The 25164-nt window shown below is 50.1% G+C and overlaps 1 protein-coding gene across 1 annotated transcript; it reads right to left on the bottom strand.

The window, feature by feature from the left end:
• Positions 1–16625: 16625 nt before the first annotated feature.
• Positions 16626–19902, bottom strand: NDUFB4 (NADH:ubiquinone oxidoreductase subunit B4). The gene is made up of 3 exons (XM_088455898.1): positions 19667–19902; positions 18161–18307; positions 16626–16781 (listed from the first exon to the last, which is right to left on the bottom strand). Exons 1-3 carry the CDS (start codon positions 19841–19843, stop codon positions 16719–16721), a joined length of 387 nt encoding a protein of 128 aa, XP_088312024.1. The 5' UTR covers positions 19844–19902; the 3' UTR covers positions 16626–16718.
• Positions 19903–25164: the final 5262 nt, after the last annotated feature.

Genomic DNA, 25164 nt, shown 5'->3' with positions numbered 1-25164 from the left:
TGGCGGGATATGACAGTCGGGAAGCCGGCTCTCGGGATTAGGTCCACCGGCTTCCTGTATGCATACCCTCCAAGGCATTCCCAAACATACACTGGGCCGGATTTGGCATATTCCTCTGCTTGGAAGCGACCGGCTGTCCCCACCTTTGGCGCAGTTGTTGAGACCATACGGTTTGTGTATATATCCTGTAAAACCTATAATTCATCACACACATTTCCAGCAGCCTGGGCCCTCTGGTTGGATAATCACGGAGTTTCCTCTCTGTTCGCGCGTTCGCTCATATAGGGCTCATTCACCTTATCCCGGGCGCCTCCATCTTTGGATAATTGTAATACTCTCTGTGATATTGGTTACTTAAATTGTTTTGTCTTATACGCTGATCTCTTTCCCATCCCCATTTTTATTTCTGACCCCCCCACCCTCCGCTCCTTATCTAATACTTTTGAAAATTTATCAATAAAGTTTTAAAAAAAAAATATGGTCACCAAGGTAACCTGTGTATTGTGGGCCAGGCTCAGTCATGTTATGTTGCCGCATCATGATTTGACAGCTCTGCTAAATTGGTGGAGCTACCTTACACCTCCCACCAATCCAGACTGGAACATCGGGAGAAATGAGACTACACCCAGGGGCGTAGGGAGTACGGTTACGGTGGAGCACAAAGCTCCAGGCGCCCAAAAAATTTAGAGCGTGCGCTGCAGCCCAACTCAGGCGCAGCATCTACCGCCCCGCGGCTCGCAGCTGTCAAGAGTGATGTCAGACGGGCGGAGTCTGGAGAGAGGAGCCGCCCGGAACGCACCGCACCTGCACTTAGCTATATACGACTTTATAATTTATAGGAGCATTCAGTGATGGGTGTAATAATAAATATAAGGGATGGGGCCCTGCTACAATCAGTGATGGGTGTAATAATAAATATAAGGGATGGTGACCTGCTACAATCAGTGATGGGTGTAATAATAAATATAAGGGATGGGGACCTGCTACAATCAGTGATGGGTGTAATAATAAATATAAGGGATGGGGACCTGCTACAATCAGTGATGGGTGTAATAATAAATATAAGGGATGGGGACCTGCTACAATCAGTGATGGGTGTAATAATAAATATAAGGGATGGTGACCTGCTACAATCAGTGATGGGTGTAATAAGAAATATAAGGGATGGTGACCTGCTACAATCAGTGATGAGTACAATAATAAATATAAGGGATGGTGACCTGCTACAATCAGTGATGGGTGTAATAATAAATATAAAGGGTGGGGACCTGCTACAATCAGTGATGGGTGTAATAATAAATATAAGGGATGGTGACCTGCTACAATCAGTGATGGGTGTAATAATAAATATAAGGGATGGTGACCTGCTACAATCAGTGATGGGTGTAATAATAAATATAAGAGATGGGGCCCTGCTACAATCAGTGATGGGTACAATAATAAATATAAGGGTTGGTGACCTGCTACAATCAGTGATGGGTACAATAATAAATATAAGGGATGGGATCCTGCTACAATCAGTGATGGGTGTAATAATAAATATAAGGGATGGTGACCTGCTACAATCAGTGATGGGTGTAATAATAAATATAAGGGATGGGGACCTGCTACAATCAGTGATGGGTGTAATAATAAATATAAGGAATGGGGACCTGCTACAATCAGTGATGGGTGTAATAATAAATATAAGAGATGGGGCCCTGCTACAATCAGTGATGGGTGTAATAATAAATATAAGGGATGGTGACCTGCTACAATCAGTGATGGGTACAATAATAAATATAAGGGATGGGATCCTGCTACAATCAGTGATGGGTGTAATAATAAATATAAGAGATGGGGTCCTGCTACAATCAGTGATGGGTACAATAATAAATATAAGGGATGGGTGTAATAATAAATATAAGGGATGGTGACCTGCTACAATCAGTGATGGGTACAATAATAAATATAAGGGATGGGATCCTGCTACAATCAGTGATGGGTGTAATAATAAATATAAGGGATGGGATCCTGCTACAATCAGTGATGGGTGTAATAATAAATATAGGGATGGGGCCCTACTACAATCAGTGATGGGTGTAATAATAAATATAAGGGATGGGGCCCTGCTACAATCAGTGATGGGTGTAATAATAAATATAAGGGATGGGGCCCTGCTACAATCAGTGATGGGTGTAATAATAAATATAAGGGATGGTGACCTGCTACAATCAGTGATGGGTGTAATAATAAATATAAGGGATGGTGACCTGCTACAATCAGTGATGGGTGTAATAATAAATATAAGGGATGGGGCCCTGTTACAATCAGTGATGGGTGTAATAATAAATATAAGGGATGGGGACCTGCTACAATCAGTGATGGGTGTAATAATAAATATAAGAGATGGGGCCCTGCTACAATCAGTGATGGGTGTAATAATAAATATAAGGGATGGGGACCTGCTACAATCAGTGATGGGTGTAATAATAAATATAAGGGATGGGATCCTGCTACAATCAGTGATGGGTGTAATAATAAATATAAGGGATGGTGACCTTCTACAATCAGTGATGGGTGTAATAATAAATATAAGGGATGGTGACCTGCTACAATCAGTGATGGGTACAATAATATAAGGGATGGTGACCTGCTACAATCAGTGATGGCTACAATAATAAATATAAGGGATGGGGCCCTACTACAATCAGTGATGGGTGTAATAATAAATATAAGGGATGGTGACCTGCTACAATCAGTGATGGCTACAATAATAAATATAAGGGATGGTGACCTGCTACAATAATAAATATAAGGGATGGTGACCTGCTACAATCAGTGATTGGTGTAATAATAAATTTAAGGGATGGGATCCTGCTACAATCAGTGATGGGTACAATAATAAATATAAGGGATGGGGACATGCTACAATCAGTGATGGGTGTAATAAATATAAGGGATGGGGTCCTGCTACAATCAGTGATGGGTGTAATAATAAATATAAGGGATGGGATCCTGCTACAATCAGTGATGGGTGTAATAATAAATATAAGGAATGGGGACCTGCTACAATCAGTGATGGGTGTAATAATAAATATAAGGGATGGGGTCCTGCTACAATCAGTGATGGGTGTAATAATAAATATAAGGGATGGGGACCTGCTACAATCAGTGATGGGTGTAATAATAAATATAAGGGATGGTGACCTGCTACAATCAGTGATGGGTACAATAAATATAAGGGATGGTGACCTGCTACAATCAGTGATGGGTGTAATAATAAATATAAGGGATGGGGACCTGCTACAATCAGTGATGGGTACAATAATAAATATAAGGGATGGGATCCTGCTACAATCAGTGATGGGTGTAATAATAAATATAAGGGATGGTGACCTGCTACAATCAGTGATGGGTGTAATAATAAATATAAGGGATGGTGACCTGCTACAATCAGTGATGGGTGTAATAATAAATATAAGGGATGGGGACCTGCTACTATCAGTGATGGGTGTAATAATAAATATAAGGGATGGTGACCTGCTACAATCAGTGATGGCTGCAATAATAAATATAAGGGATGGTGACCTGCTACAATCAGTGATGGGTACAATAATAAATATAAGGGTTGGTGACCTGCTACAATCAGTGATGGGTGTAATAATAAATATAAGGGATGGGGACCTGCTACAATCAGTGATGGGTACAATAATAAATATAAGGGATGGTGACCTGCTACAATCAGTGATGGGTGTAATAAATATAAGGGATGGTGACCTGCTACAATCAGTGATGGGTACAATAATAAATATAAGGGATGGGGACCTGCTACAATCAGTGATGGGTGTAATAATAAATATAAGGGATGGGATCCTGCTACAATCAGTGATGGGTACAATAATAAATATAAGGGATGGGGTCCTGCTACAATCAGTGATGGGTGTAATAAATATAAGGGATGGTGACCTGCTACAATCAGTGATGGGTACAATAATAAATATAAGGGTTGGTGACCTGCTACAATCAGTGATGGGTGTAATAATAAATATAAGGAATGGGGACCTGCTACTATCAGTGATGGGTGTAATAATAAATATAAGAGATGGGGCCCTGCTACAATCAGTGATGGGTGTAATAATAAATATAAGGGATGGTGACCTTCTACAATCAGTGATGGGTGTAATAATAAATATAAGGAATGGGGACCTGCTACAATCAGTGATGGGTGTAATAATAAATATAAGGAATGGTGACCTGCTACAATCAGTGATGGGTGTAATAATAAATATAAGGGATGGGGACCTGCTACAATCAGTGATGGGTGTAATAATAAATATAAGGGATGGGGACCTGCTACAATCAGTGATGGGTGTAATAATAAATATAAGGGATGGGGACCTGCTACAATCAGTGATGGGTGTAATAATAAATATAAGGAATGGGGACCTGCTACAATCAGTGATGGGTGTAATAATAAATATAAGGAATGGGGACCTGCTACAATCAGTGATGGGTGTAATAATAAATATAAGGAATGGGGACCTGCTACAATCAGTGATGGGTGTAATAATAAATATAAGGAATGGGGACCTGCTACAATCAGTGATGGGTGTAATAATAAATATAAGGAATGGGGACCTGCTACAATCAGTGATGGGTACAATAATAAATATAAGAGATGGGGCCCTGCTACAATCAGTGATGGGTGAGGGGGAGGCCCTGCTACTATTATCAGTCATAAAATATGCATGTACTATACACGTTGTGAAGTAGAGTGTGTGATGTATGTATGATGTATGTGTGTGTGATGTATTTATGTGAGTGATATATGTATGTGTGTATGATGGGTGTATGTATGTGATGTGTGTATGTATGTATGTATGTGTGATGTATGTGTGTGTGTATGATGTATGTGTGTGTGATGTATGTGATATGTATGTGTGTGTGTATGATGTATGTGTGTGTGATGTATGATGTGTGATGTATGATGTGTGTGATGTATGTGTGTGATATATGTATGTGAAATGTATGTATGTGTGTGATGTATGATGTATGTGTGTGATATATGTATGTGTGTGATGTATGATGTGTGTGATGTATGATGTGTGATGTATGATGTATGTGTGTGATGTATGTATGTGTGTGATGTGTGATGTATATGTGTGTAGTAGGTGTGTAAATGCAGAGACTGTAACAGGGTGACACTGGGCTATAATAAGTCACGTTGCCGGGACGGGCTCCTCTTATTCAAGTCTTGAGGAAACGTTGACTTAATAGAGCGCAGTCTCACCCTGTTACGGTTTTGAAGTGCTGCATTTACACCTACCTTATTATGGGGACGCCGTTCTCCTAAGGACCTCACCGGAGCAGGTCAGTCCCTGTGGGGTCCAGTGGAGTGCAAGAGTCATTGTTTACCGTTATATATATATAAAAATGATAATCATCGGTTATTTATATAACGCCCGCATATTCCACAGCGCCTTATAGAGAATATTTGGCCATGCACATCGGTCTCTATTCCTCTGGAGCTTACACTCTATGGGGCATATTCAATTAGCCGCGAAAAGTCAGCTACGTTTCGCCTCCCGGACTTTCCACCTACATCGCGTGTTTTGGGCAATAAGTCTTTTCGAGCGCGCGACCGCTTTCCGCCCAATTCAATTTCAGAGGACGCGAAAACAGGACCCGGCGACACTGAACCAGGCGAAAAGTGCTGTCAGATTTGGGGAAAATCACCCCGACATCCCCCCAAAAGATGCACTGACATTGGGGATCACTATAGATACCCCCGAATAGCCCTACTGAAGGCATTTGGGGTACTTAAATGATCTCAAAAGCTGCAATTTAGCGTCTTTGCATAAGTGGTGAAGAATAGCATTTTGCTTTTTTTAGGGGGAAAATAACCAGTCCCAGAAAATTTGGGGTACATAAAAATGGGGGTCAGCATATTTTAAAGTGGTTAAAGTGAAGCTTTATAAAATGTAAAATATCTACCAGCCGCAATAAATAAAAGCACCTGGGGTCACACTTGGGGACCCCCCTGGAGTCTATTTCACAGGTTTTTTACTTTGTCCCCAAACTTCGTTTTTTTGTCCCCAAAACTAAAAGTACTTTTTTGGGGTGTTCTAAAGTATTTTATAAAAAAATTTTTTACGCAGTTTAACTTTAGGGGACTGTCCTAAGGTGCAGGGGGGTTTCAGAAGTGTGCACCCCAAAACTGCAATGATGCCCTATTCATAGACAAATCTTTTCCGCCTGGTTCATAGTGATGACTTTCCACATAGGCGAAGTGTCTTTGGAATTGAATACGGGGATAAGTTTTCGCCTGGCGAAATGACGTCACCGCAATAACTTTTTTGCCAAAAATGGCTTCTCGCGGCTAATTGAATACGGCCTTATATTCCTTACCGTAGTTACACACACGCGGGTTACTTTTTTGTCAAGATCTAATTAACCTACCAGTGTATATTTTTTTTTAATTGTGGGAGAACAAGCACTGAGAGAACATACAAACTCCACAGTTATTGTCGTGGAGGTAATGGAACACCAGCCCTCAGTGCTGTGAGCCAGTAACAATTACACCCCCCCAGCTGCACAAATGGTGCAATATGTATCTAATTTGGGGGGGTCTATGCCGCATTTATTACCCGTCCATATTGTGTTGGATATTTTCATTTACATACCCCCTCTATGTACTAAAGAAAACTCACAGGGACGGCGGTAGCGATAACTACTATTCCTGCCAGTTACATCCTGGCTACGTCGGAGGAATCTGTCACATTTGTGAGTCTCTTCTGGGGGAATCGGACGCTGCGCACGTGCTTTTCACATGTAACGCGCCCCTATATGTTATTCCATGCCTCCACTTCAGTACAGGGGAGGGGCACCGAAACATTCCCTGGTTCTGGGCACCATGACACCCAGCTACACCGCTAAGTCTCCTTTCACGCCCTTTCCCTGCAAAGCCCAATTCCAAGCAGCAGTTACCGGTCATGGTCTAACCATATAACTTACCTACGTACGCGGGTACCAGTCAGTCAGATCGCTGTTCTATAAGCTCCTGCGTCACCTCCATGGCACCATTATCTACCCATCGTATATATTCGCTCTGCTTAGATTCACAGTCAATACTATTGTGCTCCAAAACCCATCACATCTCATTCTTGGTACAGCAGCAGGGGGGGGGACAAACCCGAGCGCAGGTGGCAGGAGACGCTCACCTGGGCCACAAGCCGGTCACTCTCCCTTCAGCCCAGTCCCACTACCCCACCATGGCGCATAGCACGGGCAGCGCTGCTCGGGGGTCCTCCCATACCCTCCTATACCTCTCGCTGTACTGCAGCCCTATAGAATCTACTTCACTCATTATTGTACAAAGCCACATTATACCCGGTCAGCTGCTGAGCTACCCCGAGATCACACAGAAACATGGTCATTTACCCTGGTAAGGGCAGAAGTATCCCTACACAGTCTCCCCATAACACTACAGCAGAGATACTTACCTGGAAGGAGGGGGACTCAGGACGTTACCAGGTCGGGTCTGGATAAACATTATAAAGGTTATATTGTTGCGCATTAGTGTCTGCATACAGGAACGGCACCGACCTCGCACCGCTCTTCACTCACCCCAAAGTGCGTCCTGGCAGAGGTGGTGACTGGTGAGGCTGGCGCCATATACTGCTCTCATAACAGAAGGTCCTCTGCCGCCACCTAGTGGTGGTAGAGTATCAGACTCAGCCGTCATCTAGCACAGCAACGACCTTATCAAAACATCTATGCGACAGTTCCAGGGATAAGCGCCTTTAGTGTAATACGGCCATTACTGTGGCCTACAAATCAGTATTACAATAGCAGGAGCAGATCGGATGGTAGAGGAAGTGCCTGTGACAGCGCCAGTATATATACAGTCAGGTGCATAAATATTGGGACATTGACAGAATTTTCATATTTTGGCCTCTAGTCACCACCACAATGGCTTTGAAATGAAACAAACAAGATGTGATTTACCTGCAGACTTTCAGATTTAATTTGAGGGTAATTACATCCAAATCAGGTGAACGGTGTAGGAATTACAGCGGTTTCTATATGTGCCTCCCACTTTTTAAGGGGCCAAAAGTAATGGGACAAACTAAACAATCCTAAATCTAACTTTCACTTTTTAATACTTTGTTGCAAATCCTTTGCAGGTAATTACAGCCTGAAGTCTGGAACGTATAGACATCACCAGACGCTGGGTTTCATCCCTGGTGATGCTCTGCCAGGCCTCTACTGCAAATGTCTTCAGTTCCTGCTTGTTCTTGGGGCATTTTCCCTTCAGTTTTGTCTTCATCAAGTGAAATGCATGCTCAATCGGATTCAGGTCAGGGGATTGATTTGGCCATTGCATAACATTCCAGTATTTAGTCTTAAAAAACTCTTTGGTTGCTTTTGCAGTGTGCTTCGGGTCATTGTCCATCTGCACTGTGAAGCGCCGTCCAATGAGTTCTGAAGCATTTGACTGAATATGAGCATATAATATTGCCCAAAACACTTCAGAATTCAATCTGCTGCTTTTGTCAGCAGTCACATCATCAATAAATACAAGGGAACTAGTTCCATTGGCAGCCATACATGCCCATGCCATGACACTACCACCACCAAGCTTCACTGATGAGGTGGTATGTTTTGGATCATGAGCAGTTCCTTTCCTTCTCCATACTCTTCTCTTCCCATCACTCTGGTACAAGTTGATCTTTGAGGAGAATTCAATCAGAGGTGAAAAGCCATATTCGCCTGTTTTTTTGTGAAAAATTAATCTAAAAAAAATTCGCCAAATTCAATTCAAGGACAATTTCGCCTAAGTGGAAACAATTCTCCAAAAATGATTCTCCAATCAATAGCTGGTGAAAAGAAATGCAAAATCTTTATTTTGGGGTGCAAACGTGGGGAAACAACTCAGACCCCTTGGGATAGCCCCCCCAAAGAACAAATACGCAAAAAAAACAGAAACTAAAACCTAACACTCCAAAAAAGACATGTCATTTTTGGGGTGTAAATTTAAAAAGTGGGGGAGATAAACATTAAAAGTAGCGAAAAATACTTCTTGGGGGTCCACAAGTATGGGTCAGGTGTTTTTGGAATTGCAGCAGGTGGATTTTTCACGGTTTTTAAAAGTTCACTTTAGAGACATAAAAACATGCTAGCACCTATTTTCAAGCACCCCAAATTTGAGAGGACTACTTATTTTCACCAAAAAATACAGCTTTATGCCATTCTTCACCCCTTTTACAAAAATGCTAATAGCAAGCAATTCACACAACTTAAGTACTCAAAATAGTTTTATTAGGGCTATTAGTACACATCTATAGTGATTCCCTATGTTATTAGGGCTATTAGTACACATCTATAGTGATTCCCTATGTTAGTGCATCTTTTCTGGGGTACAGACTGATTTCCCCAATACTTTCAGTACTTTTCACCTGTTCCGTATTCGCCTATTTCCGTGTTCGCATGTTTTGCAATTTAATTAGGCGAAAAGCGGGGATGAGCACGGAATAAATTCGCCTCTGAAACAGGCAAATGAAGCGAACAGTTGGACAGGCAAAAACTTTGCCTCTAATTGAATATGGCTCTTTGTCTCATCTGTCCATATTTTGTTGTTCCAGAACTGTAATGGCTTTTTTAGATGTTGTTTGGCAAACTCTAATCTGGTCTTCCTGTTTTTGTGGCTCACCAATGGTTTACATCTTGTGGTGAACCCTCTGTATTCACTCTTGTGAAGTCTTCTCTTGATTGTTGACTTTGACTCATATACACCTACCTCCTGGAGAGTGTTCTTGATTTGGCCAACTGTTGTGAAGGGGTTTTTCCTCACCAGGGAAATAATATGAGATATGGTAAGAACTTACCTTTGTTATCTCTATTTCTACGAAGTCCATAGGGTTACACAGGATACCTTGGGGTATAGGTGTGACGTCAGTCATCGGGCACCATAGAGTTAAGCTTTCAGCCTCCCAGGATGCACTAGGGTCCCCCTCCTATACCCCACCCCCGAGCCAAGGCATCTCAGTTAGTTACCAAGCCATAGGCCGGAGGAGGAGAAGGAAGAGAGAGAAAGAAGATCTGGATACACACAAGAATCACATTCTCACCAGAGGGAGACGGAAAAACCGGTGACCAGAATAAAGCCCATCTGCAGCACAGGTGCGACAGGGCGGGAGTCCTGTGGAACCCTATGGACTTCGTAGAAATAGAGATAACAAAGCTAAGTTCTTACCATATCTCTTATTTTCTACTTCAGGGTCCATAGGGTATCCACAGGATACCTTGGGGATGTCCCAAAGCAGTATCCTTTAAGGGTGGGGACGCTCCTGTGCTGAAAGGAGAATCCGCCGCCCGAAGGAAGCATCCTGAGAGGCGAAGGTGTCAAACCTGTAATACCTCACGAAGGTATGGACAGAGGACCACGTAGCCGCCTTGCAGATCTGGACTGCAGAGGCACCACGTCGAGCTGCCCACGAAGGACCCACAGACCTAGTGGAATGAGCCTTCAAAGGAGGAGGAGCCGGCAGACCTTCATGAAGATAAGCTTCAGAAATAGCCATACGGATCCAGGCTGCCAAAGTTTGCTTTGAAGCAGGCCAACTCTTTTTACGGAAGCCATAGAGGACAAACGAGGCGTCCGACTTCCTAAACGAAGAAGTGCGGTCAACCTAAGTCATTAAGGCCCGCACAACATCCAAAGTGGCCTCACTCACTGTAAGGCCAGGTGAGTTAAAGGCCGGAACAACTATTTCCTCGTTAACATGAAACTGGGAAACAACTTTGGGAAGAAATTCAGGCCGAGTGCGGAGCACTGCCCTGTTCCCATGAAAAATCAAGAAAGGGGGTCTACAAGAAAGAGCCCCTAAATCAGAAACACGTCTGGCCGAAGCAATGGCCAGAAGGAAAACAGTCTTCGCTGTTAGCCATTTAAGATCCACTGAGCCCAGTGGTTCAAACGGCGGTCCCTGGAGAGCCCTCAGGACCACAGCCAAATCCCTAGGCGCCACAGGTGGAACAAAGGGCGGCTGAATGCGGAGAACACCTTGCATAAAGGTGCGCACATCTGGGATTGTAGCAATCCTACGGTGAAACCAGACAGACAGGGCCGAAACCTGTACCTTCAAAGAAGCAAGACGAAGCCCATGATCTAGTCCCGCTTGTAGGAAGGCGAGTAACCGAAACAGACGAAACTCCCGCGGTGCATAACCTCTCGGTCGACACCACTGGAAGAACGTATGCCACACGCGATGGTATAGCCTCGCGGAAGACTGTTTCCGAGCTCGTAACATGGTAGCACTACAGAGCTGGAAAACCCCCTGGACCTCAACATGGCTGTCTCAACAGCCACGCCGTCAAAGACAGCCGAGTCAGGTCCGGGTGAAGACAAGGACCCTGCGACAGAAGGTCCGGTCGTAGTGGCAACCGCAGAGGACTGTCCACGGACAGACCCTGAAGGTCTGAGAACCAGTGCCGTCTGGGCCACACGGGAGCTATCAACAGGAGCGTCCCTCCTTCCTGTTTGAATTTCCGGATTACCCGTGGAAGAAGGGAGACCGGAGGGAACAGGTATGCGAACCGGAACGTCCACCGGACGGACAGAGCATCCACCAGAGACGCCTCTTCGTCTCTTGTGCGAGACCCGTACACCGGCAACTTGTTGTTGTGCCGGGACGCCATGAGGTCGATCTCTGGAAGACCCCACTTGTCCACCAGTAGTTGAAAAACGTCCGGGTGCAGGGACCATTCCCCCGGATGAACGTCCTGGCGACTTAGAAAGTCCGCCTCCCAATTTAGCACTCCCGGGATGAAGACAGCTGATATGGCCGGAAGATTGCGCTCCGCCCATACCAGGATCCGAGACACCTCTACGAGAGCCGCCCGACTTCGGGTTCCTCCTTGCCGGTTTATGTAGGCCACGGTGGTAGCGTTGTCCGCCTGGACCTGCACTGGGCGACCCTGGAGAACCCGATGTGCCTGCTGAAAGGCATTGAAGACCGCACGGAGTTCCAAGATATTAATTGGAAGCTCCGCTTCTGTCGGAGTCCACCTGCCCTGGAACAAGTGTGGACCCGAAACTGCTCCCCAGCCCCGAAGACTGGCGTCCGTTGTCAACAGGACCCAATTTGGTACCCAGAACGGACGTCCCTTGCTGAGATGGGTCGTCTGTAACCACCAGGCAAGGGACAGGCGAACCTCCGGGGTGAGCACCATCGTCTGGGACCTTAGAGACTGAGGCAGCCTGTTCCACTTGGACAGGATCAGGTGCTGCAGAGGTCTGGAGTGAAACTGGGCATATTCCACCATGTCGAACACCGACACCATGGAGCCCAGTAACCTCATCGCCGAGTGTAGAGACACCCGGCGGCTGTGCAGACAACTGCGCACCCTCGACTGTAAAGCAGAGATCTTTTCCCCCGTCACAAAGATCCTTTGCTGTCCCGAGTCCAATAAGGCTCCGAGGTGCAGAATCCGCCGAGACGGGATTAGAGTGGACTTCTGCCAGTTTATTAACCAGCCGTGCCGTTGCAGTAGCGCAATGGTCAGGTCCAAGTGGCGCAGAAGGAGCTCCGGAGATCCTGCCACTAATAAAAGGTCGTCCAAGTACGGCAACATGCGGACTCCCTGCAGCCGCAGAGAAGCCGCCATGACCGCCATCACCTTGGTGAACACACGCGGTGCTGTTGCCAGGCCAAAAGGTAACGCCCGAAACTGAAAGTGGTCGCTGCGGATTGCAAACCTGAGGAACTGTTGATGGCACAAAAGAATAGGGACATGCAGGTAAGCGTCCTGTATGTCCAATGACACCATGTAGTACCCAGGTTCCAGCGCCAGAATGATGGACCGTAGGGTCTCCATCCGAAACTTCGGCACCCGCAAAGACTTCTTGAGAGCTTTGAGGTTGAGAATCAGACGATACGACCCATTGGGTTTCTGTACCAAAAAGAGATTTGAATATAAACCCTGGCCCCTCTGGGAGAATGGAACAGGCACTATAACTCCAGCCTGGAGCATAGTGTGCAAGACCTTCCGCAGCTCCGTGGCCTTGTTCCGGTCTGATGGTAGACCCATGGTGAAAAATCGAGCCGGGGGTCTATGCCAGAAAGAGAGGGCGTACCCGTGGTAGACCACCTCGAGAACCCAAGTGTCTGTCGTGGTGACCAACCAACACCGGGCGAACTGCAGCAGGCGGCCTCCCACTTTGGGATCCCCCAAAGGGAGGCCCGGACCGTCAGGCCGCAGGCTTGTCATCTGGCTTAGGGGCTGGACGTCTGGTACTCCATGCCCGCTTCCGGGGCTTGGCCGATTTCTTGGGACCAGCCTGTCGGGGAAAAGACTGTGGTTTGGGCCTGCCCTGGGCCCTATAAGACCGAAAGGACGATGGTCCTGAACCAGAAGGAACAGCGGCCGACGTGAGACATGCCGATTTGGCCGCCGCCAGCGTGGCCACAATCTTGTCCAGATCTGGACCGAAGAGAACTTCTCCGTTAAAGGGCAACGCCTCCAAACCCTTTTTGGAATCAGCGTCCGCCTTCCAGGATCGCAACCACAAGGTGCAACGAGCAGCCACCGCTGCTGAAGAAATTCGAGACACCAGGGTACTAATGTCTAGAGCCGCCTCGTTGATATAAGTGGCCGAATCACGGAGATTGCCAATCAACTCCGCCTGTTCGGCCGGACAGTCGGAATCAAAGGACGCCTCCAATGAATCCGCCCAGCGCTCCATCGCTCTGGCAACCCAGCAAATGGCCATAGCCGGCCGCGCTGCCCCCCCCCCCCCGCAAGGGAATAAGCGGACTTCAGGCAGATCTCCACCTTGCGGCCCGTAGCATCCTTAAGGGAGGACATGGATGGCATCGGCAATGTGGCACTACGGACAAGACGGGTCACGTGAGAATCCACCTGTGGAGGGGATTCCCACTTAGCAAAATAATTATCCGCGAACGGATAAGCCACCGCCAGGCACCTCTGCGGCTGGTATCGCTTGCCAGGCTGTTTCCACGCCTCCTCTAAATGGTCCAACAACTGACCCGAAAGAGGAAAGACTGTGGCGTCATCCTTCATATCCTTAAAAAAGGCATACTTAGATTTAGCCGCTGGGGGAACTTCGTCCTCAATCACGAAGGCTGTGCGGACCGCCCGAATAAGTCCAGGAATATATACTTTGGACTTAGCATCAGCGTCCTTAGCATGGAGAGGTTCCTGATCGTAAGGATCCAGAATCTCCCCATCATCAGACGTCCCCTCGTCATCCTCATAAGGAGCAGACAGAGCCGCCACCGGCCGTTTATGTGGCCGCATCACAGACTCCCCCTGCAACACATCCGACAAGTGCTGTACAGGACTCGTCAGGGAGTTAACCCACGCCGGCTCCTGAGAAACCGGGAGCGGGGAAATAGGGAGACTGTGGGGTACCACCAATTGTCTTGGGAAACCCTGCATGGGTGACGACACCACCGATTGCTGGGACAAACCCATCTGCGTAAACGCGGGCTGCGGAGCTAACTGGTCCACTAAGGTTGTAAGCGCCTGAGCGAAACAAGCCCAGGGCGGCTCCTGTACCGGTGCTGTAACCATAATAGGCCGCGCCATTGACAAACACTGCCGGCAGAGGCCCTCTGCGCTACCCTCCCCCTCCGCTAAAGGTACTTTACACGTAGTACACTGTAGCCAGAGAGGAAAATCACTTTCAGACATGATGGTACAAAGTATGTGACCCCTCTCACCAATTGTTTTTGAAAAAGGCGAGAGACCACCCTGCAAGCACCGCACCGCAAGGGCTTTAGCAGAAAGAACAGGGACAGTTAAATGCTGACAGATAGAAAATGAAAGTACAGGCAGCAGCGCTAGCACAGTCACATACAATGCAAAGAAAATCAATTCCTGCACTAACAGCGCTGATCACTCAACTACACAGACACAGGGCCTGGTAGGACACAGCGCTGCATACACAGACCTGACCACAGCGGAGAAGAGGTATGCGGGGGGACCCAGACCACGATGCCTCCTTCCAGGCTTCCAGCAGCGTTCACCATGTGTTCAGGAAGATGGCCGCCGAGGAGCAGAGAGGAGGCTGGCCTGGGGGAGGAGCGCTGCCACAGGGCCAGTCGGCGTGTTGCAGAGAGGGCTGTGTGCAGCGGGGGAGGCGCCGGCTGTGAGACAGGGAAGGCGCGCTCCCCTGGCATGCATTTAACCCCCGGGACGCCGCAGCGCTACCGCCCTGCTGCGGTCCGCTGTCCCAGGGGGGTAGTGGAAGCGCAGGTTATATACCTGGCTCCACGCTGCAGCCAGTCCCCAGGGAGCCCCCTGCCTGGGGACTTTGGACCATGTAACAGCGGGGACCCACCGCGGGACCCCGCTGCTTACCTTGCTGTCCCCCTTGATTCCGGCCATGGTCCTAAACATCTGGGGTCACCGCTAGCTGTGACCCCAGATGCTCACCAGCATCCCCGGATCGGTACCGGCGTTCTGGTACCAGCGGGGTGTAGGGAAGACAGCATGGACGTCAGGACTGACTGTCCATGCTGTTCATCCAGATGTGCAGCCACAGCTGCATAGAAGAAAGCTTCAGGGGCTCTTCTAGCCCCCACTCCGACAGGTGCACCCGACTCCGGCCGGGCACCAAACTAAACTGAGGTGCCTTGGCTCGGGGGCGGGGTATAGGAGGGGGACCCTAGTGCATCCTGGGAGGCTGAAAGCTTAACTCTATGGTGCCCGATGACTGACGTCACACCTATACCCCAAGGTATCCTGTGGATACCCTATGGACCCTGAAGTAGAAAATTCTTCTGTCATCCACCACAGACGTTTTCCGTGGTCTTCCGGGTCTTTTGGTGCAGCTGAGCTCTCCGGTGCGTTCTTTCTTTTTAAGAATGTTCCAAACAGTTGATTTGGCCACACCTAATGTTTTTGCTATCTCTCTGATGGGTTTGTTTTGATTTTTCAGCCTAATGATGGCTTCACTGATCGTGACAGCTCTTTGGATCTCATATTGAGAGTCGACAGCAACTGATTCCAAATGCAAATGTCACACCTAGAATCAACTCCAGACCTTTCACCTGCTTAATTGATAATGGAATAACGAGGGAATAGCCCACACCTGTCCATGTAATAGCTTCTGAGTTGATGCTCCCATTACTTTTGGCCCCTTAAAAAGTAGGAGGCACATATAGAAACTGTTGTAATTCCTACACCGTTCACCTGATTTGGATGTAATTACCCTCAAATTAAATCTGAAAGTCTGCAGGTAAAGCACATCTTGTTTGTTTCATTTCAATGCCATTGTGGTGGTGAATATTTATTTATTTTCAGGTGTATTTGTGGATCTGCTCTTGATGTGTGGAAATAAGAGATGTAATTATGGGAACATGTAGTTTTAGGCTTATAGTCTCATATGCTGCTGATGACATCAGTGTATTCCCCGATTATAAATCCCAGCGCACCGGAACACACGGATCCATTAAACCAAGATTTACATTTACACCCGATTATGGTTTTCCTGCCGTTATTAGTGCCAAGGAGCCAGGTTACATGACTCATAGTATATAGAAATAAATGCAGTATTACCCCCCCCAGTACCTGCACATGGTCACTGTCTGATGTCACAGGGTAAAGGCTGGACATAAATATATCATAGGTTTATTTTACTAATAAGGACAAGTAACAAAGTGAAGAAGAATGTGACAATATTTAGTGCGGTCCTGAGCGACGCGGCGTCAGTTGGACAGGGCGAACGGGCGCTCGTATTTACCCTCTCTGATCAGCTTCTCTCTCTTCTCCTGTAAGGAAAAGGAAAGATTAAAGGTTAGGTCATCGCAGGCAGGAGACGAGCTCAGCAGGTGAGCTTACACTCTACTGGAAGATGCAAAGCAAGCTGCGATAACAGGGGGGGGTCATCTTATGCTATATACGCAGGCTGTACACAAACCTCATCAGGGGGAGGGCATGGGGGCACCAGCTTCCAAAATCATACAAGGGGAAATTCTCAAACCGGAAGCCCATGTAGCGGTCCGAGGTCCCCCTATTGCCAGCACCGATCGATCACGTGCGACTGGACATGTCATGAGGCCTTAAGATCCAGGTTACATGTTACAGACCCGTTCCTGCAGTAAGGAAAACCCTTTGACTGATAACCAGTGATGGTCAACCAGCTACACCGTGAACTCCCCCCCCCCCCCCTCCTCCTCTGCGCAAATCTGCTGCCGATAACGATGAAAGGCAGCGTGGGAAACAGAGGGCAGACATCTTACCCCCCCTCTTGTTTAGGGGTGTCAGGGCTGGAAGGAGCAGAATCTGATGGAGAAAATATATTCAGGGCTGAAGGGAAAAATCGCAGTTCATCCTGTCCATATAGGGGGCGCCACTGCTGACAGACCATATGCGATTAATGATCTACAGTGTTTAGTGATTTCCATGGCAACCACAGTCACATGACATGATGGAAAGTAATAAATATATGTAGTGAGCAGAGGAGCAATGGAATGGAAGGTTATAGTATAAAACCCCCGAACCCTCTGCCCTCTCGGGGGCTTCCTGAGTGACTGGCTCAGGAGAGTAACACTTATAAATCTGCCACTCAGATAGGCGTTAGCAGGAATGCTGTGTTATAGGCCAGTCGGCTTCATATTATAAAAAGGTACAAAGTCATCTGTTACACCCCACCCAAAACGTCTATGCTAGGGACATGTGGTATTATTGCCGATTTTCACGGTAATGTGCAGCTCTTTGAAGACTAGATGGCCCCATGCATAGTATATCAGCGAGCCAACACTGGCCTAGCGCCTAACCCTATATCGTGGTACCCCACGCCACCAGACGTCCGAGGGCGCCGGTAATAGAGGAGGGGGAGCAGGGACACACATAGGCGCATGGGGCGGGGCAGCAGAGTGAGGGAAGTACAGCAATAGGAAATGGTGAAATAATCCGTGTTTTCGGATCTGGCTTAATGCTTGGTTAGTGGATCTATCGGGCCGGTTAGTGGATCTATCCGAGGTCACAGGGTGTTAATGTTATGTCAGGAGACCCGGATGTGGACTATACCAGACATAACTGCGCTGGATCTCTCTACGCCCCGGAGGACAGGTCAGTGGGAGCTGTGGTTATATAAGCTGGATATATGGGATATGGCCTTCGTCTCCGGATACACTGGGCATCTTACCCGGTCTCTGGTGATCAAGGTGTAGAAGAAGAAGAATGGGACCACAGCCCAGAACAGGCCCTTCAGGGACGTCGTGGGTGTTGCTCTGAAGTTGGGGTAAATGTTATGGCTCCGGGCGTACATCCAACGGGTCACAGCTGGGTCTTCCTAAACCAGACAGGGAGAAGCCCGTCACTACAGCGGCAGAGAGCTGGTGCCACCATCTACTGGGATGTTATACTACACATATATATATATATATATATATATATATAACATACTAGCAAATACCTGTGTGACACCACACCCCAACCCCCTGTACATCCCTCCAGCACAGCATGTACCCCAGGTCATGTATATGCCCCACAGGTCACTCCTGCTGACACCCCACTGCCTGTCTCTCCCAGGGTCCCCCAGTCACCCACTGCCTGCCTCTCCCAGGACCCCTACTCACCCCACTGCCAGCCCTGCTAGGGACCCCTACTCACCCCACTGCCTGCCTCTCCCAGGGTCCCCCATCCACCCACTGCCTGCCTCTCCCAGGACCCCTACTCACCCCACTGCCTGCCTCTCCCAGGACCCCTACTCACCCCACTGTCTGCCTCTCCCAGGGTCCCCCATCCACCCACTGCCTGCCTCTGCCGGGACCCCTACTCAGCCCACTGCCTGCCTCTCCCAGGGTCCCCCATCCACCCACTGCCTGCCTCTGCCGGGACCCCTACTCACCCCACTGCCTGCCTCTCCCCTTCTCACCCCAATATCTACACCCACCTGGTCCCCTCATCACATTATTGTCCCTCTACCCTGCACCCTTCTAAGTGTGGCCCCCTATTCTCCCCCTCAGTGTGCCCCTCTCCCTTAGTGCGAGGCCCCCTCCTCACCCAGAGTGTTGCCTTGCCCCCTCCTCAGTACTACCCTCCCAGTGTGGCCCCCTCCTCTCCCCCTCCGGGCGTGTTGTGGCCCCTCCTCCCCCCCTCCGGGCGTGTAAGGCCCCCTCCTCCCCCCCTCCGGGCGTGTAAGGCCCCCTCCTCCCCCCCTCCGGGCGTGTAAGGCCCCCTCCTCTCCGACTCCGGGCGTGTGGCCCCCTCCTCTCCCCCTCTGTATGTGTGTGGCCCCCTCCTCTCCCCCTCTGGATGTGTGTGGCCCCCTCCTCTCCCCCTCTGGATGTGTGTGGCCCCCTCCTCTCCCCCTCTGGATGTGTGTGGCCCCCTCCTCTCCCCCTCTGGATGTGTGTGGCCCCCTCCTCTCCCCCTCTGGATGTGTGTGGCCCCCTCCTCTCCCCCTCTGGATGTGTGTGGCCCCCTCCTCTCCCCCTCTGGATGTGTGTGTCCCCCTCCTCTCCCCCTCTGGATGTGTGTGGCCCCCTCCTCTCCCCCTCTGGATGTGTGTGGCCCCCTCCTCTCCCCCTCTGGATGTGTGTGGCCCCCTCCTCTCCCCCTCTGGATGTGTGTGGCCCCCTCCTCTCCCCCTCTGGATGTGTGTGGCCCCCTCCTCTCCCCCTCTGGATGTGTGTGGCCCCCTCCTCACCATCTGGCCCGTCCTGAAGGGGTTGTTGAGCTTGAGCTGGAACTCCCTCTTGGTCCGGGCCCTGAGCGCCTGTCTCTGCTCCTGCAGCCGCCGCTGCTCCGGGGTCTGCTCATAGTACCGGGCCGGGTTCAGCTCCTCCGGCCGGCTGCTCAGGGGGCTCTCCCGGTACTCCACCATGACACAAGGACACCGGCGGACACGGCAACAAGCACAACTTTATTAGCAGCAGCACAGACACACAGCACGCACTGTCCGCGGCCACCACTAGGGGGAGTGTCACCGTCACACGCCGTCTCCGCTGCGGCCACTGGAGGGCGCACGAAGCACGCAGTACGGTGCAGGGAGACGCCGCTGTCAGCCACCAGGTGGCGCTGGTGACGTCACTGCTGCTATAATGTAACACGAATGAGGGGGAGATGGACCAAACCTCGGCGAGAAGTAAAGTGGAAAAGTTGCTTTAAGCAACTTATCAGCTTCTGTCATTTATCTGCCACAGTCTATAAATTACAGGATCTGATTGGTTACTGTGGGCAACTCCAAGGCTTGAAACATCTGCGTCTACTTGCCTGTAACCGCGTCCTATCCCGCGTCTCCTTCCCCGCGTACTTTCCTGCACCCTACCCCGCACCCTGCCCCGCGCCCTGTCCCGCGCCCTGCCCCGCGTCCTGTCCCGCACCCTACCCCGCTTCCAATCCCGCACCCTACCCTGCGCCCTGCCCCGCGTCCTGTCCCGCGCCCTGCCCCGCGTCCTGTCCCGCCCCCTTCCCCGCTTCCTATCCTGCACCCTGCCCCGCGTCGTTCCGCGCCCTGCCCCCCGTCCTGTCCCGCGCCCTGCCCCGCATCCTGTCCCGCACCCTGCCCCGCGTTCTGTCCCGCGCCCTGCCCCCTGTCCTGTCCCGCACCCTGCCCCGTGTCCTGTGGGGCGGAGGAGGTGGGGAAGTGGGGCATGTGTATCACACACGCACACCACGCACACACTCACACGCACACACATCTTCTATATAATGTTCTGGAAGATGGTGCATGCGCAGAACATAGAAAATGCGCTGACAATACCTGGCACCGCTGACGGATGAAATAGGGGTGACGCGCTGTAGGCACGGTGTGGTGTCTATCATGGGCGTAGCTACGTATTTGAAGGCTCCATAGCAAAAGTATGTAAGGGGGCCTATGTACCACCCAATGGTGATAAATGTATATAACACATGTAACTGTGACAAGGAAGATCTGAGCCCCATAGCAGCTGCTCCCCATACACCTATGGTAGTTATACCCATGGTGACAGGGGACAGGGACAGGGGAAAGGGACAGGGGAAAGGGACAGGGGAAAGGGACAGGGGAAAAGGGACAGGGGAAAGGGAAAGGGGACAGGGACAGGGGAAAAGGGGCAGGGGACAGGGAAAGGGACAGGGGAAAGGGACAGGGGAAAGGGACAGGGGACGGGGACAGAGGAAAGGGACAGAGGAAAGGGACAAGGGAAGGGGACAGGGACGGGGACAGGGGATAGGGGACAGGGACAGGGGAAAAGGGACAGGGGAAGGGGACGGGGAAAGGGACAGGGGACGAGGACAGGGGAAAGGGATAGGGAACAGGGGAAAGGGACAGGGGAAAGGGACAGGGAAAAGGGAAAGGGACAAGGGACAGGGGACAGAGGAAAGGGACAGGGGAAAAGGGACAGGGGAAGGGGATAGGGGACAGGTGAAAGGGACAGGGGACGAGGACAGGGGAAAGGGATAGGGAACAGGGGAAAGGGACAGGGAAAGGGGACAGGGGAAAGGGACAGGGGAAGGGGACGGGGACAGGGGAAAGGGATAGGGAACAGGGGAAAGGGACAGGGAAAAGGGACAGGGCCTCCATTCAACCAGGGGCCCTTGTACGCCGGTATATCTGCACCCATTATACATACGCTCCCCTCTGGGGAATGACCACGCACACTCCACAGACTGACCAAGTCCCTTTGGTGGTAAACTATTTTGTGGGCTCCTGCTCCCCCCATATGTATTCTGTGTACCCCAGTCTGACACTGCCTGGATTCAATGATATGAATAATGCCAGGTCAATGATGTCACCGCTGAGCCGACACTTGGAGATTAGATCATCTACAAGAGTCGTCTCTTCCAATGTAATGACCGGGACCAGGGTTACCCGTTCACACTGCGCCGCGAGCTGCGAGAACTCATGTTCAGCCCTGCTCGTTTCCTGAGTTGAAATGCTGGGTCACTCGACCTGGGCTATTTCAACGGGGCCCTTTCACACTGCACAGTAACCCGGGTTATATATAGGTATATAAGCATGACCAGGGGTCAGCCCCGACATATCCACTGACAAAGACCACCTGTGATGAAACGCGTTAGCGCAGAGCTGCCGTAGATGCGGATGTGATGACGTCATAGCTCAGAACGGTGCTTGGTAACGTGAGAGGACGCCTGGGGCTCCGGCGGCTGCTGTGGTTACTGTGCACTTGTTGTGATATTATATACAATATTATATACACCTATGTGAGGTTCTTTATTCCTTTTAGTAACACATTATACTTTTACATTGAAGCTATGATTGGCCTCCTTGTTTTATTTTTTTTAATATTTATCACTTTGCGTTTAAATCTTCCCTGCAAGTGGCATCGCAGGTACCTTAGTGTGTGCGCAGTGTGGCCATAACGTATGCGCAGTCAGCCAATAATCAACTGTGTAATAACCGCATTAGGTCCACTCTGAATCAGTGTGTGTGCGTGTCTGTGTGTATGTGTGTGTGTCTGCGTGTGCGCATGTGTGTGTGTCTGCGTGTGCGCATGTGTGTGTGTCTGCGTGTGTGTGTCTGTGTATGTGAGCCTGTGTGTTTGTGCGTGTGTCTGTGTGCGGGTGTCTTAGTGTGTACATGTCTGTGTGTATGTGTGTGTGTCTGCGTGTATCTGTGTATGTGTGCCTGTGTGCGTCAGTGTGTGTGCACGTGTGTCTGCGTGTGTCTGCGTGTGTGTGTCAGTATGCGTGTCTGTGTGTCTGCGTGTGTCTGCGTGTATCTGTGTATGTGTGCCTGTGTGTTTGTGCGTGTGTCTGTGTGCGTGTGTCTTAGTGTGCACACGTGTCTGTGCGTGTGTGTGCGTTTCTGTGCGTGTGTCTGTGAATGTGTGTCTGTGTGCGTGTGTCTGTGTGTGTGTCTTAGTGTGTGCGTGTGTGTATGTGTGGCTGTGTTTGTTTGCGTGTGTCTGTGTGTGTGTGTCTTAGTGTGTGTGTGTGCATACCTCCCACCCATTTTTCTGGGACTGTCCCGCTGTCCCGCCCACGGGCTCCAGTGTCCCGCAGTGGGGGGGAAGTTGGGGAGAGCACATACCGGGTGTGCAGGAAGAGAACAGATGCCCAGCATCTCGGAGAGTGCTGGGCACGCCCCAAAGTGACGAAAATGGGGGAAGCCGCGAGGTGCTCCTCCCCTTTTTACTTAGGCCACGTCCCCTTTTTGGTTTCCGCCTGTCCCTCCTTCCAACATTTAAATGTTGGGAGGTATGTGTGTGAGTGTCTGTGTGTGTGCGTGTGTGTGTGTCTGTGTGTGTGCGTATTAACCCAGGTGGCGACTTGGGGCCTGATTCAGAGCCGCTCGTAAGCGGCCGCTCGTTCGCTCCGAGCGATGTTTGCCCAACTGCGCATGCGTACGGATTGTAATACGCATGCGCGAACCAGTCAGTGCGGTCAAAATTCATGTGCTCGCAAAATAGCGAATGCCTGATAATATGAGTGACAGAATGAGGCGTATGTGGGTGGTAACGGGGGAAAGTGCTTGAAAACGGGGAGTGGAGATTAGAACGCAGGCGTGCTTAAAGGTCAAAACGGGCGTTTTATGGGTGTGCATAATTAATACAGCAGCGTCATTGACCACGTCACTGGGTTATTTTATAGTCAGAACTGCTCGCAAGATTGTGGTAGGAAAAACCAACCACAAGAATAGCGAGCAGTTCATACGCTGGTCGATGTACTCGATTAATCTAATAAACAGCGGACATGACGTAGGATGCGAGCGGCCAGGGGGCGTATTTTTCCAAAAAACGACCGCAAGTTTTGTTCGCTCGTTCAGACCTAGAGGCATCAAAAGACCGCAAAGAGCGAACGGTTGATTTGAATAGCCACCCCTATTTTCTGGACGAGCGAGCGCTAATTGCGTCCGGCTCTGAATCAGGCCCAAGGTGTAAAAGGCATAACCCAGCCGGTCCTGATTGCATGAAGCCCTGTCTATGCCTCTGTCTGACGGACAGGCAGAAACATTTAAGGGGCGGCTCGGGGGTGCAGACAGCCGGCGTTTCCAGAGACAAGGGCGTGTACTTATTCAGGTTGGATCGCACGGCGGCGTTCAAAACGCAGCCGGTCGATGTTTGTGCTCTGCGCATGCAGACGCAACGCAGTGTGCGTGTGTGAACCGGCCTCTGCGATCGGGAAGTGAACGCAGTGAGCGCGCAGCCCAATCGCATAGTGATTGACAGGAAATGACCGTTTGGGGTGGTGGGTGAGTGGTCAGCAAAACGCAGGCGTGCCTGTGCGTTTGAACGCCGTTACAGGGGCGTGTATAATTAAGCCCCTGCGATTGTATACGCAGGCAGAGGTCTAGATGGCGACAGGAAGTTTAGCAGTTTGTGAGGTAGGGTCATGGTCAACTACAAATGTGCGAATGGTTCCGATGTTACTCGATGTTTCCGCTGACTTGCGGATGTGTGTCATGGGAAGTGGGCGGCTATATACAGTGATGGGCGTCTTGGTATAGCGCTGCGGTTTCCGTGCGATTGCATTCATTAGCATATTTTCGCAGCTAGCGGGCCATGCGATCCGTGCTGAATCATGGCCTGATTCAGACCCGCTCGCGAGCGCGGGACGCTCGCAAGCGGGTCGATGGTGCCCTCCTGCGCATGCGCATGACGGAGGGAGCTCCGTCGTGCACATGCGCGAGACCCGGCTAGCGACGGGGTAGCTGTCGCTCCGGGTCTCGCACCAAAGGGGGCGTACTGTCGATGTTGATTGACAGCACCCCCCCTTTGGTGGGCGTGCTGGGGGCGTGGCTGCCAGACGGAGGCGTTCCCATGGATCGTTCCCGATCTGATAGAGCCAAAATCACTCCAGGGCTTGCGGCAGCGAGACCCTACCGCAGGGTCTCGTCGCAAGCCCGATGGTCACGATGGTCTTGACCATCGCGACCATCATCATGGACGCTCGCTATAGCTGTGGGAGGTCACCCACAGCTATGCGAGCATCCAAGAGGCCGCTCCATTTTCATGTAGGAGGGCCCTGATTCAGAGTGAGCGCTCTGGTCAGAGCGTCCGGCTCTGAATCAGGCCCTCGGGCCCCGTACATGTGCGTAGGAGAATCACAGTGAGAATATGTCCTGACAGGAGGTTATCCCGTCCTCTCCTCACCCTGTTATATAACATGCGGCAGCTATGTCCAGAGCTCAGCGTCATTTTCGGTTTGGGCGGAGAGGTGGAGATTCTCCTCCCGGGACATGTCCCAGCCAACAAGTTTTAT

This window comes from Taudactylus pleione, unplaced genomic scaffold (genome assembly GCF_031769625.1).
Source record: "Taudactylus pleione unplaced genomic scaffold, aTauple2 ptg000677l, whole genome shotgun sequence".
Taxonomy (NCBI): Eukaryota; Metazoa; Chordata; class Amphibia; order Anura; family Myobatrachidae; genus Taudactylus; species Taudactylus pleione.
This window is presented reverse-complemented; position numbering and strand designations above follow the sequence as displayed.